We start from the raw sequence: 18,973 nt of genomic DNA, 5'->3' as shown, positions 1-18,973 counted from the left end.
GTACTGGGAGGTTAGGTTTAGGCAGGCGTCATGTTTTGTGTAGAGCTCTAATTCGTTTTGCTTTTGGGACAGGGTAGGTTCCCGACGCATGGCTTTTTGTGTGGTTCTCTCTGAGGGATCACAGTGAGTCAGTCGGACCATAGGGGTCTTTGCTTAGGCCATTTTGAGGCCGACTTGCTCCTAGTGGATTGTACTTATAACTTTCTCTCTCACACTTCTGGATCTGTATATATTTGCCTGCGGGCACACTACTTTGGAGTCACTGCGAGTGCGCGTGACATGGGAGTGCAGCTGAGGCTGTACATGTGTATATATTCGTATATTGGTTAGTTAGTGTTGGGTTATGTCTTTAATTTCTATCGCTTTATTTAAAAAGGAATCAAACGAAAAAAAATTACCTGTATTTCCGCGTAAAGTTTATTTTTGGTTACTAAAGTGACACCCGGAAATCGGGGTGTTACAACGCTCGTTAGTACGGTCCTCCATGACCCTTCCCCGGTACGTCGCCCGATGATCCACAGGATCGATCACCCAAGCGGTGGGGGCATGCCGGTCAACCAACTCAAACCTGATCCCCCCAAGGGAGAGACCATCGAAAACCAGTCTGCCATCGACATCTGCCAGTAGGCCGACCGCCCAAACACAAACGTGAAACCAAAGCCAAGGCGCTAGGGTCAACTCACGGAATAAAGTAATTATACATACAACATGTGATTGGGTATAGATATATATGTTTATGTATATATATAAATAATCCTAGCATGTTATCGGCTCTAACAATGCTTCGATAATTCAGGTAGCATACGATTCCAGTCAGGGTGAATGTATGCGTGAAATGCAATTCAATATGATCCGGATAGTTCAATTGGGATGGGCACCTTCGAGTCAGTCCTAACACCGGCCTAGTGTTTAACCATTTCAGCTCGGGTGACACTTACAAACCCATGCATAGTCAGATCAGTCCCAACAACCCTAGGTCGTACCACTCTGCCCGCTATGCCGAAGATACATCCATGTGTTCTTCGATGAAGGCCGTCCCAACCTTTGTCAAGCCGTCCCAACTTCACTGAGGCCCAATCTATCGATCGTACAAACCTCGAATGTATGCAAGATGCAATATGGTTAGCTAAACATCGAATCGTCCTCACAACGCAAGTGTTTAGCTTAATTCTCAAATTCAAAACTCAAGAGTTTAATGCGTCAGCTCTTCAGGTTCAGGGTGGGAAGCCACCTCCGTTTGAGTGTCTTGTTGCGTCAGCTCTGTAGGGTGAGAAATCGACTCCATTGGGGTTATCTACTTGGTCTTCACTTGAATTTCTCGTTCTCCTTCGATCACTTTATCCCACGATGCAGAGATAGATGAAGAAGACGCCTCCGTGTGTGCTCTATTTTCTTTTCTTTTCTTAGGATGTTGTTGCTGAGGCAAGAGGCTTGGGTGGTGGTTAACTTATATGCACAAAGTCAATCAATCCATCTCGGTCTAAAACAAAAAATAATAAAAATAATTTATTATTATTATTATTATTATTATTATTATTATTATTATTATTATTATTATTATTATTATTATTGTTGTTGTTGTTGTTGTTATTACTATTATTTATTGTTTAGACAGGGCTCCGATTTCTTGGCTTCGCGCATATAAGTTAACCATCACCCAAGCCTCTTGACTCAGCAACGACATCCTAAGAAAAGAAAAGTGTAATAAATAATTGTCAACCATGTGATGTTAGAATATTTTTTGGATCCATTATATTTTTTAGTATGTACTCACTATTTACTAGTAGCCACCATATAAGATAAAATAGTATTTTTCTTTAACTTTTCTCCATCTAACTTCTCTAATTTTTTGTATGATAAAACACAAATATTTTTCTATAGCTTGGAACAATACATGTTAAGAAAAAGGAAATAAAAAGTCTTTATTAAGAAAATTGAGAAAATATTTGTGATGAGAAATATTGTTTTGGATCCTTTATATTTTTTGCATGTACTCATTATTTTCTAGCAACAACCATATAAGAGGAAAAAAAGTTGAATTTTTCTTCTAACTTTTCTCCTTATGCTTCTTTGTTTAACACAATTGTCTCTCAATATTCTCTCACACTCTAATACCGTTAATCAGGGCTACCCTTTCTTTAACTCTCTTCCTCTCCTACGTAACACTCTTTCACCTTGTTTCCACATTCAACATTTCTCAAGCCACCACCACTAGTGGTAGATCACTACTTCTTGATCACCATTCAGATGAGGGAGAGGCTGCTCACATGGACAGGAGGGAAAGAAGAGCAGTTACTCAAGTCAAGCAGCAAAGGACACGTGGTAAAAAATTATGCTTCTTCACTTTGTGGTATAGCTTAATAGTTTTATTATTGGTATATAGATTACGATCATCTAGCTAGCTAGTTCAATTAGTGAATTTGGCTCTAGAAAAAAATGTGTATGGATAATTAATTTGTGGCATACTGAACCGCTATTTAAGAAAAAAATGCCACAATTTAATAATATTAATGCAACTAAAAATACATCTTTGATAGTGTATACTAATATTTATGCATTTTCCCTTTTGTATGCACTTTATTTTATGTACTAGGTCCTTGCTGGGTATTTGCAGCTGTGGCGGCATAAGAGGGAGCACATGTGAATGCAGTATGCGTGTGAGCATGTGCGTGCAGTTTGCTGTGTGCGAGTGACCATCAGAAGTTTGCCGATAAATAAGACTTTATAGTTTTTAGTTTCTAACGCGGTTATGATTCAGCTGACACACTTGAGTCCCCAATCGGAAACGATTGTCATGGACGCCGGAGAGTTACATGACCATGAGGCTTTCGGAATTCTGCTTATGTCTACATCAGGGTGGCATGTTGTGGTTGCATTTTCCTTGCAGTGCCACCTTGGGTAATCGTCAGCATTAATTCCAACGAAACACTGTTGCGCCTCGAAAAACATTGCAACTGCGACAAGAACAGCTAGGAGGAACTCACTCCACAAAAAATGTCCCAAACTTTCCTCGATGAGTTCATCCAATTGTTGCTGCGTCAGCTCTTCAGGTTCAGGGTGGGAAGCCACCTCCGTTTGAGTGTCTTGTTGCGTCAGCTCTGTAGGGTGAGAAATCGACTCCATTGGGGTTATCTACTTGGTCTTCACTTGAATTTCTCGTTCTCCTTCGACCACTTCATCCCACGATGCATAAATAGATGAAGAAGACGCATCCATGTGTGCTCTATTTTATTTTCTTTTCATAGGATGTTGTTGCTGAGGCAAGAGGCTTATATGCATGAAGGCAAGCAATCCAGCCCGGTCTAAAAAAAATAATAATTTATTATTATTATTATTATTATTATTATTATTATTATTATTATTATTATTATTACTATTATTTTTTTGTTTAAATCGGACTCGGATTGCTTGGCTTCGCATATAAGTTAACCAATACACAAGCCTCTTGCCTCAGCAACAACATCCTAAGAAAAGAAAAGAAAAGGTTAATACATAATTGTAAACTATGTGATGAGAGAATAATTTTTTGGATCCATTATATTTTTTTTGCATGTACTCACTATTTACGAGTAGCAACCAATTAAGAGAAAAGTGTATTTTTCTTTAACTTTTCTCCATCTTACTTCTCTAATTTTTTGTATGATAAAAGACACATATTTTTCATTAGATTGTAACAATACATGTTAAGAAAAAGGAAATAAAAAAATCTTTATTAAGAAAATAGAGAAAAGGTTTGTGATGAGAGAATATTTTTTTGGATCCTTTATATTTTTTGCATGTACTCATTATTTTCTACGAACAACCATATAAGAGAAAAATAGATTTTCTTCTAACTTTTCTCCATCTAACTTCTCAAAACACTCTCAACTTGTCAACTATATAAAGGCTCCTTAAGCTTCTTTGTTTAACACAATTGTCTCTCAATATTCTCTCACACTCTAAAACCGTTAATCTTGGCTACCCTTTCTTTAACTCTCTTCCTCTCCTACGTAACACTCTTTCACCTTGTTTTCACATTCAACACTTCTCTAGCCACCACCACTAGTGGTAGATCACTACTTCTTGACCATTGAGATGAGGGAGAGGCTGCTCGCATGGACTGGAGGGATAGAATAGCCGTTACTCAAGTCAAGGACATGTGGTAAAAAATTAGGCTTCTTCACTTTTTGATTTAGCTTAATTTTTTTCTTTTTGGTATATAGATTACGATCATCTAGCTAGCTAGTTCAATTAGTGAATTTGGCTCTAGAAAAAAATGTGTATGGATAATTAATTTGTGGCATTCTAAACCGGTATTTAAGAATAAAAATATCACAATTTAATAATATCAGTGCCACTAAAAACAATTTTTTTTTTTGTAGTGTATACTAATATTTATGCATTTTCCCCTCTGTATTCACTTTATTTTATCTACTGTGTGCTTGCTTGGCATTTGCAACCATGGCGGCATAAGAGGGAGCGCATGTGAATGTAGTACGCGTGTGAGCATGTGCGTGCAATATGTTTGATTTGATGATCCATGTTCTGTTTCTTTCAGGGCATTGCTGCATTGGGATTCTCTATTGATGCCATAGCTAAGGCTAAGCAGGTTTTACAAATTCATGAGAAGCTGAAGACTATTCCACAGGTTAGTTAGCTGGCCATTATTTATTTCTACTCATTAATTATCTCTTCTTATTTAGAAGATATATTTCTATTTAATAGCTCCATTGGATGGTGCTTGTTTACTTTACCATTAATTATAGGGAAAACTATGGAAATGGTCCCTGATGTTTGAGCGAGCGCTGGTTTTGGTCCCTCCCCGGAGTAACTTCCGGAAATGGTCCCTCCGGTGGCCAAAACCACCGTGCCTGAGTTTTGCACCGGCCACCATGCACACATGGCCACGCCACGTCAATTAATGAGATGACGTGGCATTTTTTTTTGTTTTAAAATAAAAAAACTAAAAACCCTTAAATTAACTAAATTTAAACATAATCTAATATCCTAATCCAAGTACACCTAATGTAAACCTAAATTCATGCTACTTAACATCTGAATTCCCAAATCCCCAATTGATGTCTTAGGGTTCTTGTGTTTTCCCCAAATCCGAGCTTCTCTCCCCAAATTCGAGCTTCTCTCTTCATCATCCCAGCATCTTCATCATCACATTTATCATTGTGTGTGCTAATCGTGCATCATCATGATGGGTAAGGCTACATCTTCTTGTTCTTGTTCTGCCTCCGCCTCCGGTGGTCGTTCTTCCGCTGCTGCCGTTATGCGTCGTGGATTCTGTGACTGTGGAGAAAGGGTTCTTTACTTGACCTCCCACAGTGACGCGAACCCAGGAAGGAAGTTCTGGAGGTGCAGAAATTGGAAGGTATGTAATCAATCATCGTTTAACACTTGCATAGTATTGTTCCTTGTTGACACTTTTCTCGATTTCATTTGCAGTCACCACCTGAGTGTGGGTTTTTTTTGTGGGATGATGAATATGCGTTTGAAGGAGCAAATACCAGAGCTGTGGTTGAACTGACCAGAACATTGCGTGAATTGGATGTGATGAAGAATAAACTGGAAGAGAGCAAGAAGACCTTGGAGGAGTGTAAGATGAACTTAGAGGATTTGAGGATGAAGAATGATAAGGTTCAGAGGAAGCTTGAGTATGAAATGATGAAGAAGAATATGGCTATTGTTTGTGTTATTCTGTCATGGTTTTGGTTTTTGTTTATGTCAGGAAAACTTTATGTTGCTGTGTAAGTAGTTGAAAGTCAGGGATGTAATATTGAAGGATGATGAAAAATTGAAAGGAATTGAAGTTGGTTGTTGGATACAACCTAAATGTATCTCTGTTTTCATTAATGTATGAGACTTTTGTTTACAATTATCTCACATATCTCCTTTTTTTCTTGCTTTGCTTTTGGTTCTAGTAAAAGACAGCACAAAAGTGAAAGATTCTTGCACTGACAAAATAGAATAGACATATAACAAAATTGAGAATCTTAACTATTCATGTACTGACAAAATTCAAAAGTGAAGCGAAATGGTCCACTTGGTTAATATTGTCAACAAAAGCACATGAATAATCCATGGAAATGACAATCTCAATGATCCTTGTGGTCCAGCCACTATCAAACAACAACAACAAGCATTAAAGAAGGGGAAATGGTCATGGCCTAAGTGGTCCACAATACATAAAGTATATCAAAATATGCACCCCATGTGCAGGATTAAACTATTACAACCATTTAAAGACTCTAGATCTACTACTTCTCTCTAACTATCAGCAACTCTTTTTCCTTTCTTGAGGTTTTTTTTTCCTCTCTGACCAGAACCTTCAGCAGCAGCTTGTGTGACACGTTCAACATGGACTTGACTTCCAAGATTGTTTGCAGCAAGGCCCTCCACCCAGGCTGGCTCAGAAGCTTGTTCTGTGACACTAAGCTGCATAAAAGAAAATGAAAATATAAGGATGCAGAAGCTCAGAAGAGAGGTATGTATCCCAACAAACATTATAGATCTGAGTAGAATTATTACCCTTTGAGTTTGGTCTTGAGCAGGGGTTGAGGTTTTGTTCTTTGAAGGTCCTCTAGCTCTTTTAGTCCTCTTGACTTGTCCAGAAGCTTCAGCAGCATCAGTACCTTGATCCTGTGTGATACTTGCCTGCATTCAAGAATAAGAATATCAAAGCTCCATAACAACAGCTCAAAGGTATGTCTATGTAAATTTAGATCTGGGCAAGATTTATACAATCTGAGATTGTTCTTCAGCAGGGGCAGAGGTATTTTTCTTAAAAGCTCCCCTTTTATTCTTTCTCACCTGCACACAAGGCTACAACTCAATTAATTGTACAATAAAAAATGGAACTTCAATGATAATGGATAGATCTGTGCAGGTTACTTACATTGGAATTTATCTGAGTAGGATCAAGCACTTGACTACCACTTGCATCTCCCTCAACAACAGTGTTTTCACTGTTAGCATTGACCTTTTAGGACACTTCATAAATGGGTTCAACAAGGAAATTAGTGAAATGGACAGTTAGTGAAATTGACATTTTACCTTCTGTTGATCAGAAATGAATATCCACCTCCTATCTGCCCCAATATCATCTAATAAAATTTCAAGGAACCATCTCCAGCTCTCCTTGCATTCTGATTCAACAACTGCAAAAGCCAAGGGGAAATACTGATCATTGGGGTCCCTGGCCACAGCACACAGTAAGATTCCCCCAAACTGTGTCTTCAAATGGCAACCATCCAACCCTATAAATGGCCTGCACCCTTCAACAAACCCCTTCTTGCAACCCTCCAAACACATGTAAAATCTCTGAAACCTAGGATGTAAGGCTCCAGGAAACCTTTCAATGCCAATCTTACATGTGTTTCCTCTGGACTTACTAATGAGCTCTGCACTAAACCGATACAGAAGATGATACTGTCTACTAGCATCTCCCTCTACAATCTCCATGGCCATCTGTCTTCCCTTCCAGGCTCTCCATCTTGTGATTCCAGCACAAAATGCCACCTTGACCTCATCTTGCACATCAGTCAGCCTGAGCTTCCTTGAATTCCTTACCTTCTCAGTCAACTTCTTAGCAACCCACTTACTTGATGCAGACTTGTTATTGAACACTCTAGGACAGGTATGTGGTCCTATCATTGTTTTGATACTAAAAGTTGCCTTTCCACCAACTTTACTACAAAGCATGACGAAAGCACAATCTTCTCTCCTACACTTGATTCTGTACCTAATGCCATCATTTTTCACAGTCCTTATCTGCCTACCATTCAGCACAGTATGATCCCTGACAGCATCTTTAAATTGTTTCAATGATCTGAATTCCATCCCAAGCTGGAACTTGAAATCCTCCCTCAAGTCTTCCTCGTGAAACTGTGTGAAATTTCTGTTCTCCTGTAGCATATCATCATCATCACTGCCAGACACACTACCTAGGTCCTCAGAATCATAGGCATTCTCCATTTCATGGTCACTGTGTAAACCGGTTCCACCATCAGCATCACCAAGGATCACACTAGGCCCACTCCCAGCAATTTGATATGTCCCTCCCTGCATCTTCCTCAGCTGTTCATTCAACAAAGACTCAGCAATGCCAATATTGTTATTCTGAAAGCCATCATCCTTGTCTACTGCCCTCTCTTCCTCAGAATCACTAAAGTGAATATCCTGCACAGAATCCTCCCCATCAGTCTCAGACTCATAACCAAAATCAATGTCCTCTTCTTCTTGTCCACCTTGCTCAACATGTGGGATGTTATCAGGTACTTGATCATCACCTTGCACTTAAAATAAAAACTCTCAGTTAGATATTGAAATTCACAATTCACAATCCAACCCCAATTTAAATTCACAATTCAAAGGAAGTAAATATCACACCTGCAACATTACTTTCTTGCTTCTGCACCCCCACAGCTTCATTAACAACTTCAAATTTATCACCACATAGCATGTCACCACTAAGCATGTTCTCAGGGACTTGATCATCAGCTTGCACTTCAAATAATGACACATAATTTAGGGAAGGAAATTGTATGACATATAATTAAGGGAAGTAGGAAATTGACAATTGAAAAGAAAAGAGAGTCAAACCTGCAACATTAGGTTGCCCCAATTCTTCACCAAGCTGTTGCACCCTTATAGCCTCATTAATAACTTGACTCTAACCACCCATTTGGCTTCCTAGTCCACCTTGACCATTAGGAACCACTTCACTTTCAGCACCAATGTCTTCTTCATCACTAGACAACACCACAAATGCAGGCTGGCTATTTTTCTTTTTTTCTCTCCCAAGCCATTGCACTCTATTTGACCTTCTAAGAGGCTATGTAGCAGGTCTATTGGCTGGAGTAGCCTTCTTTGGTGGAACAAAATTCTTTGGTAACATCATACGTGGACCATCCTTCTTTGGTAACATCATACGTGGACCATCCTGCTTTGGTAACAGCATACGTGGACCATCCTTCTTTGGTGGAAGAGAAAATGGACCTACCTTCTGAGATGGAGGCTTCTGAGATGGAGGCTTATGAGATTGAGGCTTACAGGGTTTTTCAGGGTTCTTGGTTGGTTGGGTGGCATATGGAGTAATAGTCAGCTCATCATCATCATGCTCCACAAACATGTGGGCTAACCCTCTATTGTCAACTGCATATGTGCCCAGCACCATAGCATCATTATCGGTCAACAAAGGGCGAAATTTGCTAGCAATGGCATCATCTTGTGTCCTCCACCATAGCTTGAACTTGCCTTCTCTATACCCCATATTCTCAACAATATCAATACATTCAAGGTAACCCCACTTGTCCAGATCAACATCAGTAACGGTTGTCACTCGTCCCTCTCTGTAATGAGGGTGTGGGTCCGAAGAAAACAACCCAGAATGGTGCACAACAACTGTGAATGTCATATCCTACAACAACATAAGCAAAAATTCCAATAAATTATGTCTTTACTACCACTGATGTTGAATCATTGAAAAACCCTAAAGTGAAGAACCCTAAACAGTGAATCAACATTTTGAGATGAAAACCCAAAATAGAAAGGGAGTATTTTCGAAATGGAATCCACTCATTAGGCGCGGTGGTTTCGAAAACAAAGGAAGAAAGGGACCAACCTTTTAGGCGCAACAGTCTCGTCGTTCTCTCACCTGCACCAGTCGCAGCCACCGTGACAACCAAAACTCAGTCGCAGTTCCAGCCAGAAGAAGGTTAGGGATAAGGGATGGATAATGGGTGGGTCAAAATAGAGAAGGGATGGATTATTAGGATTAGGATTAGTGATTTTGTTTATATTAGATTAGGATTAGTTAATTTAAGGGTTTTTAGTTTTTTTATTTTAAAACAAAAAAAAATGCCACGTCATCTCATTAATTGACGTGGCGTGGCCATGTGTGCATGGTGGCCGGTGCAAAACTCAGGCGCGGTGGTTTTGGCCACCGGAGGGACCATTTCCGGAAGTTACTCCGGGGAGGGACCAAAACCAGCGCTCGCTCAAACATCAGGGACCATTTCCATAGTTTTCCCTTAATTATATATGTTCCTCTGAATGCATTAAGTGTTGTGCTTTTGGTTGTGCAGTTGAATAAAACTTCTACCCCAGATTCTCAAGGAATCACTCCTTTGGGTTCAAAGAATAAATCATTTGTACCCTCTCTCCGTGTTGAAAAGCCATCAAGTCTTGAAATCCAAAGGAGCAAAGTAAATTCAGAGTAAATTTGGAGAAGCTCAAGAAAAGGAGCAGAAAGCCAAACAAGTGTAGTTTCCAGATATAAATCCAAACTTAATAGAAATAACAGAGAGGGTTCTGGTTAAATAAAAACTCAAGGATCCAATTCTAGAAATCGAGTGGTGGTAAGTTGTTTCCTACATAGACTACTAGTTTGCATTTGCCTACAAAAACTCCTGAAAGTGTCAAAGTTTTACTTGTGGCATGGTAAAGTATATAGTGAACTGATCTTAAATATGGAAGTGTCTAAAGAGATTGACTGTATTTAAAGGAATTTTTAGTGTAAGTTCACCCTTCCGCTATTGCTATATCCCTTTCAGAAATTGACATTTTACATGTTGGATATCCGAACATCTGATTATGGTCTTTAAATTAGACACTTAGGTAGCGTTTGGCCCGACTTATTTTTGACTTTTAAGTTACTTTTAAGAAAAGTTGAGCCAAACACACTTGATAATAAGCTCTTAAGAAATAAGTTACTTATAATTTACTTATTCTTTTACAAAGAAAATATGAAAAGTGACTTTTAAGTAAAAAGTTAAATGAGGGAGCTTTTTTCAAGTAAGCTGTTGAGAGATCACCTCCATCCTCTACCACAACCACCACTTCTACCATCACCTCCACCACAACCGTCCACCACCACCACGACCACCACCTCCTTCGCCGCAACCACCACCACCACCGCCGTCGCCGCCGCCATTGCCACCACCACCATAACATCCATTACTACCTCCACCCTCCACCACCACCACCTCTACATCACCTCCACCATAATTGTCCATTACCACCATCGTTGCCACCTCCACGACAACCCCCACCACCACCGCCACCACCTCTATTGCCACCACCACCACCATATTCATTGCCACTACCACAATCACTCCATTGTTACCACCACCCTCCATCCTCCACCACCATCATCATCACCACCTCTACTATCAACTCCACCACAACCGTTCACCACCACCATCGTTGCTGCCACCCTCCACCGTCATCACCACCACCACCATCTCTACCATCACAACCATTCACCACCATCATTACCACCGCCATCACCTCCATTGCCACCAACACCACCACTTTCACTGCTACCACGAACATCACCTCCATTGTTACCACCACCCTCCACCTCTACCATCACCTCCACAACAAACGTTCACCGCCACCACCATTACTACCGCCATAAACATGCACCGTCACCACCACTGCCGCCTCCCAACCACTACCACCGCCATTTCCGCCAACTGTTCCTTCATAACCCCTTCTACTATCGCCTCCACCATCACCACCACTGCCACCACCTCCACCACCGATAACAACCACCGCCACCGCTACCACTGCCAATAGGTAACACCGACCTCCAACACCGGCGCTACCTGACCCTCCACCATCATGTCACCTCAACCACCTAGTGTTGTGAATTTAATAACTAACTAATAGATTTTAAATTAAAAGCAATTTTTAAGTTATAAAAAATTAAAAAAACTGACAAACAACTTTTACTTTTTTCTAAAAGATCTTATTTTCCACTTTTACTTAAAAGTAACTTTTCAGACAAAAAAAAGTCGGGTCAAACACTACCTTAGGCTTAACTTGCCCAGGCTCTACAAAAGTCTTGGCTCCGCCACTGCGCATATACATTCACCACAACACACTGCAAGTTGAAGGGACCCCAATCACCTCTCAGTATAATGAAGCTTGTCCCAGCAGTGGTTATCCCCCAACAAAATTATCACACACCCTGAATTCCATACACATTGTAACCCTCTAGACCTACTTCCAGCAGGGCTCCTTTGCCAGCTAAAATAGTTATCCCCCCAAATTTACGAACACATACGTTGATCAACCTCAGGTAATTTAGTTTCCCGGATCATAAGTAACTCAAACTTCTCCCTTGCCACCATTTCCCGTATAGCACGGTGTTTGACCATACTCTCGAGACCCCTGACGTTGTAGCTCAGGACTATCGATTCCACATGTTTACCCCTCAGGAACCAGCCCCACTGGCTGTGAAGGGCCTCCCTTTTTCCGCATCTTTTTGCTTCATCTCCACCATTCGTTGAATTATTTCATCCTCATTTCCTCTACAGGAAACCCCTAATTCCCTTCCCATCTCCCACAAGAATTTGGCCTCTAAATCAACATTCTTTAGCCAGAACAGTCTGTTATAATTAAATACATCAGAATCTGAAATTGAGTGACTTAGTGCATGAACAAACCTCCTTAACTTCTTCTTTGCAGCCGCGGTAGACCCCCCCATATTACTCATGATGCTCTTAGATTTTCCTTTTGAAGATGCTTTTCTTCTAGGGGGGCTTCGATCGATCACCATGAAGTACTAGTATCAGAAACATTTTGTCATTGCTCTTTCCGTCGACCACCCTTTTGCTACCATCGGAATTGTCTAGTGCTTCTGAAGATGGGAGATTCTCAGATACCTTTCCCAAATTATTTTCGTTTCTCAAGGAGAGTGATGTGGGTTCGAAATTGGGTTGACTGGATTGCCCAAGTTTTCCCCCACAGGCCTGACCAATGCCATCTCCGAAGTCTCTTTAGAAAGGCCCAATTGTGTGTTATTCTCTCCCCCAAGCCATTCTGACTTGACACGGGATCTTCACATGCCTTAAAATTTCCACTAAGTGTGCGAGTGGGGTCCACTTCTTCTCCACATGGAAAAAAGGTAGGAGTCCCTTCCTTGACTTCCGTTTGACTAGTATTATTATCAGCCACTTGTTACACTTCAAAATGCTTTTCTCCAAGATTCTTGTTCCAATCATTAGATTGTCCCTGGGTATCTACAACCACCTCAGGTATTGTGTCATTATTACAACTTTTCCAGTTATTAAGTGATGTCTTTAATGCATGCAAGGCTGTCGTTGATGCTTCTTCTTCCAACGTTTCGATTGCTTGGCCTTTCTAACTACCGTCGCCATCAGCAAACTCTGACGGCGCACAAGCTTCCTTCGACCCGTTAAAACACCTCAAGGATGACTTGTTGTCTTCCAATGGTTCACTGGCTCTACAACTACAAAAATGATCCATCCTATTTCCTTCCTCTGCAACCTGCACACTATATTTGTGACCGTTGTGCTCCTCATCGACTACTAGAGAGATTGGTGCTAAACACGGTTTCTGAATTTTTATTTGGGAAAAATCCAACCGTGCCTTAAATCTGTTTTCTCATATACTATTATTATCTTTTCAACGGGATTCACCAAATTCTCAAAACAATCCTTTCGCCAGAGATGTAAAGGTAGTCCCAAACACCTGACAGACACAACTTTGTCTTTGGGAACCTCTGAAGGACCCCAAGGTTTCAAGGAAGAAACACTGAATTCAGCCATCCCTCTGCGCTCTTAACTACCTCATCCAGTTTCTCATTGTCTGCCATTGATTAAAGTACCAAGTCTACCCCATATACCTCACTTTCATTCTACCAAGCCCTTCAAGGATCAATGCTTCCTGTAATGACTCAGTCATCTCAAGATTCCTGATCAATCTACTAATCGTGCTATGAGCTAACCAATCCTCAATCTTATCCTCGGTCTCAATTCTTCCCACCTTCGTCGACCCCTGATTTAGAGCCTTTTCTCCTTGTTCTGGATTTGATTTAAGTACCTGCGATACGACATACCCGGCGTCATCCTGCTTCTCCCTAGTGATAGAGTATCAGTACATTTAACAACATTTTCAGCCTGGGTTCTTTCTTTAGCCTCTTCCCATCGGTGCGCTCTATATCTCAGAATATTCACATGAATCTTCTCCCTCCCGATAATAATTTGATCGAGTTTCTTCCCCAATTTTTGTGCATCCCTTACGTCTTGAAATCTAACAAACTCGAATCTCCATCCAGTGTCGTCTCTCTTTTCAGGGATAAACACCTCCCACACTTTTCCCCATCTTTGGAAAACTTACCACATGTTCACACCAATATTTATGTTTCTATAATTTCTTTTATCACTTTTCACATTTTTTAAAATAAATTTTGTGCAAAGTTTAAAATAATAATATTTCATTTTGCACTCAACTTGAATGAACCCCATTGAGATTGAGTTGGTTTGGTTTGGTTATTGGACTGGGCGAGACCCTAGGGTCCCTCGCCCAGAAGCACTGGTCTAAGGCGAGGAGCGGACCAGGGACCTGAGCCTTCATCCCGGAGGCCCAACCGGCCCACTAGATATAAATAGGGGAGTGATACCGAATGTAAAGGACTCTTAACTCATTGAGGAAATAACAAGATTGAAATTCAGTTACTTTCCCTCTTTAAAGTGGTTACGCTCTCATTCTCTTGAGGAATCTCACATCACGTTCCATACATCTTAGGTACTATACCTCATCTCAATGTTCATGATGGAACATTTTGCGTCGTCTGTGGGGATCGGTAGATTTTGATTCCCGGACTACGTGGATTGCAATTTGGTTTAGAAAAATTCGATTTTCTGTGAGGTTTACTACGATTTGAAGATTTTTGGTCGAATTCTGGGTTCATCGACGGAGCCTGATGGAATCGTTTTGCCAACGGTGTAGCGAGGAACCGGAGCGGAGCCACGTTTCTTCCCCGCGCACCGCAAGGTTAGATAGACATCGTCGTGCGGAGGCACGTCGTGCATTCAGTGGCGACTTAAGACTGCTGATGACCCTTGTTTAGTGGTGTATTTAGGGTCATTCTTTCTTTGTTTTGAGTCTTTTTGTTGAGTCTCATGTAGTGTTTCATGCATTCTCATGCATTTTTATCTTTCTTTGAGTCTTTTCTTCGTTTTGGTAATTTTGTAGTTTTTTTAGGGAGTTTTCTTGCATTTTAAGTAAGTTTATGACTTGCATGGTTTTATTGTGTTAATTGAAGGACCTCTTGTGCTAATGAGCTCTTGGAGCTTCTAGAATCTTCCTTGACTTGTTGGTTAGGTTTGGAGAGCAGAAACTGAAGGAGAAAGAAGGCCAAGAAGCATGGAATTGATGGAGAACTTAAAGAGGATTGAAAAGAGGAGTTTCAGAAGCCAAAAAGTCCTTTTCAGGCGAGCTTAAGCGCCTAGGCGCTGGGAATGGGCGCCTAGGCGCCAATTAAGGTCCAGAGAGCAAATTTTTGCATGCAATTCGCGCTCAGGCGCGCTGAATTGGCGCCTGAGCGCCCAGACTCGCCTGTTTCGCCTATAAAATGGTTTTCAGACATTTCTCTTGGGGCCTTTTGTCATTTTTTGATATTTTCATAAGTTAGAAGAGAGAGTTGAGTTCTAGAGCTTTGGGAGCTCTCCCTAGGTCTTATGTTCCAGGTTTTATCTTTATTTTCTAGCATGGATTTCATAGCCATGTTTGGCTAAAAACGCCTTTTGCTTTGGGTTCTTTGTAAGACTTTGAATGTTTTAGCTTTCAATCCTTTTCTATTCATGATATTCTGAGTAAACCCTTGAATCTCACTTCTATGCTTTATCTTTCAAGCTTGAATGCATGCTAGCTTCTTACTTTTCTATAATCATAACGATAGTTTGTTATAGAATTGGGACTTGTTGTGAGATTACTCCTTCTATACTTGCTACTAGGAATAGAGGAAGGGTTGGGGTTTGTTGGCCTGATTTGTATGATTAGTGCTTCTAGCAATTGTTTAGGTTATCAAGGAATTGAACCTATCTTTTGATTAGGAAGGGTTTTCTTTGCGAGGCATCGAAAGATAACTAGCTAGGCTAGAACATCAAGGAGAGACTCAGGATTAATTGAATAGGAAGGTTTGCTAAAACTGAATTAGTTGAACAAGAACCCAAGGCAATTTCATCTCTGTTTTTCAATCGCTTTATTACTTGATTACTTGTCTTTTTACAAACTCAAGAAACAACCAATTATTAAAACTGAATTTTACTTGCTTTTCAACCTTAAACTTGAATCTTAAACTGAATTTGCAATCTAATTCCCTGTGGTTCGATAATTTAAAACCCGGAGGTATTCGTACACTTGCGAATTGACCAACAACTGCAAAATGAGTGTTTGCAGGAGCAATTGGAATACTATCACCTTAAGCAGTGGAATGAGGAGGAGAAGGAGGCTGAGGCTGTTGCGGAGGTCATACCATTCTCGGCAGCGGTGCGAGAGGTGACCATACCAGACGGTATGACAAGCCTCGTGTTGGAGACGTACGACGGACGAACCTATCCTCAAGATCATCTGCTACGTTTCAATGTGAAGATGACGATAAGCGCGGTTCCTGATGCGGTAAAGTGTAGAATGCTTCCGTCCACATTCCGAGGCGCAGCAATGACCTGGTTTATGGCCCTGCCACGGGGATCCATAAAGAAGTTCCGCGACTTTGAGTCGAAATTCCTGGGATAGTTCTCTGCCGGCGAGGTCGTTGAAGCAGTACATGGAACGGTACAGCGCCGCGTCCGCAAGATTTGAAGAGGCGGAACCCCGGACATGCGTATGCGCTTTTAAGAGCGGATTGTCGTCAGGAAAGCTGAGCTGCCAGCTGGGTAGGAAACCAGCGCGCTCGATGACAGAGGTACGCACCCGAGCGAGAGACTACATCATAGAAGAAGAAGACGACGCATGTAAGAGGAAACGGTTGAAGGCGGCAAAGGTGTCGCTAGTGAGGAAACAGATACAGGACAAGGAAGCAAGTAATGTGCTGAAGGTTAAGGAAGTTGGCCAATTAATTAAGGAATTCAAGGGAAAGCCACTCTATTCGAGAAAAGATAGCATGGAGCGCAAGCACTCTCGGCAGGCAACTAACTTTCGCCGACGAAAGAGGCCAAAGGGGAACACGGGCGATGAATCGGCAAAGTCACTCCTGGAGGCGAAGGTTGCGGAAACAGGCGAGGATGGCGAGTACGGAATTGACCCCTGGCACGACGTCAAGGGTAGGTCCAAGTGGTGTGAATATCACAACCTGGGGGGCCATAAAACCAGTAACTGTTTATCTCTGAAGGGCCAAGTTAGGCAGTTGATCAGGGCGAGGCAACCACGGGTTGCAGGACATGGGTTGGACAAGGACAGCATGAAGCGAGCGCCAAATGCAGTGAAAACTCACTCACTCTCTCAGAGGAAGAGGCAATACAGTGCAGAGAAACCAGTGAAAACTCACTCACATCTTCATCTACCCAAATTCATCTCACCATCTCACCATTCTACCCTAAACCCAGCCACCTGCGAGGCTGCAACCTCAACCCCAACACCCACCACCTGCAACCTCACCCTCACCCCCAAACACCAACCCGCTGCAACCTCACCCTCACCCACCTGCAACCTCACCCTCCCCCAAATCCCAACCCGTTGCAACCTCACCCTCACCCACTTGCAACCTCACCTCCACCCTCAAACCCCAACCTGCAACCTCACCCTCACCCTCACTCGCACCCTCCAAATCTCACCCTCACCCGCAGCCCTCAACCCCAACACCCACCCACCTGCAACCTCACCCTCACTCACACCTCCACCCCCAACCCCGCAACCTGCAACCTGCAACCTCACCCCCTCACCCCAACCCGAAACCCAACCCCCATCACGAAAAAGAGAAAGAGAGAAAGAGGAGATCTGAGTCTTTGATGATGAGGAAGATGAAGGAGATATGGGTCTTTGATGATGAATGATATATGAGTCCTTTGTTGAAGAATTAAAGGATTATTAGAGAAGGGTTTTTATTAAGTTTTTAATTTTTTTTCATGATTAAATAATTGAGTTGGAATTAAAAATATTTTTTTATTTTTTTTAATTAAAAAATTTTATAAAAGTCACGTTGAATTGATGATTGGGATAAAATTGAATGCTGGCACACTTTGGCCTTAATTGAATTAAAAAAAAATTCTAGGGACCCAATTTGATGCAAAAATTTTCTAGATCCTGGATTTGATTCCCTTTACAATTACAGGGGTCTTCTGATTTATTAAACCAATAATAAAATACACAAATTAGGCGGGAACTTAAGTTATGCGTACTGCAATTAATATACTAGTAGTAGTAGTAAAAAAAATTAAATCAACTACACTTACATTGCAGCTGGGAAAATCATCAAACTCTAATTTCTATGTTTTCCAAATCCCATCGATCACGAGGGAACACATGCATGTATGTTCACAATACAAGAGGTGCAATTTATTAGGTGCCACGAGAAGCCGGTGGTTGCTGCTTCCTTGTGTAATGAAATATTTTATGGTTTCTTAATTTTAGTTTTGTGTTTTCAGATAGAAACCTCAGCAGTACTCGTGCTTGAGGAACAACACAAAGTTACGACAAACCTAAGCCTAATTAAACTAGGGTTAGCTAGGGTTCAAAGAAGGAGCTCCCACCAAATTAACAAAACACGTCAACCTTTTAGAGAATGCTTCATCTTGAGGCGACACGAGCACTTTCCCGGCGTTTCCTCCAATCTCTTGGAAATTCTCAAACCTTTCCTCGTGAGATTATTTTTCCCTAAACGCCCTCGTTCCCTCAATGCAATTACCTCAACCGTCCTCCTCCAAAATTTCTAAGTGAACAATTTTTTTAACTAAAAATCTATTTTTTAATTGAAATATACATTCACACCCATATTGCAGTCACACCAAATGAGAGATATGAAGAAAAAGAGAAATATGATAAATGATGAGAGATGCATAGAAGAAATGAGTGAAAATAAAATAGTAGATAGAATGATAATGATATTAGAATTTAGAAGACCTAATTTAACCCAAAATTTAGTTATGAGTTGAAGGTTGTTCTGCTCTTTACAAAGAGAATTTATGTCATATATCTAGTCAGCTAACATGAGACTTTTACACACTCTCTCTCACGT

At 41.0% G+C, this 18,973-nt stretch overlaps 1 protein-coding gene across 1 annotated transcript; it reads left to right on the top strand.

The window, feature by feature from the left end:
• Positions 1–16,696: 16,696 nt before the first annotated feature.
• LOC130744410 (extensin-like) lies at positions 16,697–17,740 on the top strand. The gene has a single exon (XM_057596598.1). The coding sequence runs from the start codon at positions 16,697–16,699 to the stop codon at positions 17,738–17,740; it is 1,044 nt and encodes a 347-aa protein (XP_057452581.1).
• Positions 17,741–18,973: the final 1,233 nt, after the last annotated feature.

Source organism: Lotus japonicus, chromosome 3, assembly GCF_012489685.1.
Source record: "Lotus japonicus ecotype B-129 chromosome 3, LjGifu_v1.2".
NCBI lineage: Eukaryota > Viridiplantae > Streptophyta > Magnoliopsida > Fabales > Fabaceae > Lotus > Lotus japonicus.
The sequence above is the reverse complement of the archived record's forward strand: the minus strand, read 5'-3'. Positions and strand labels throughout refer to the sequence as shown.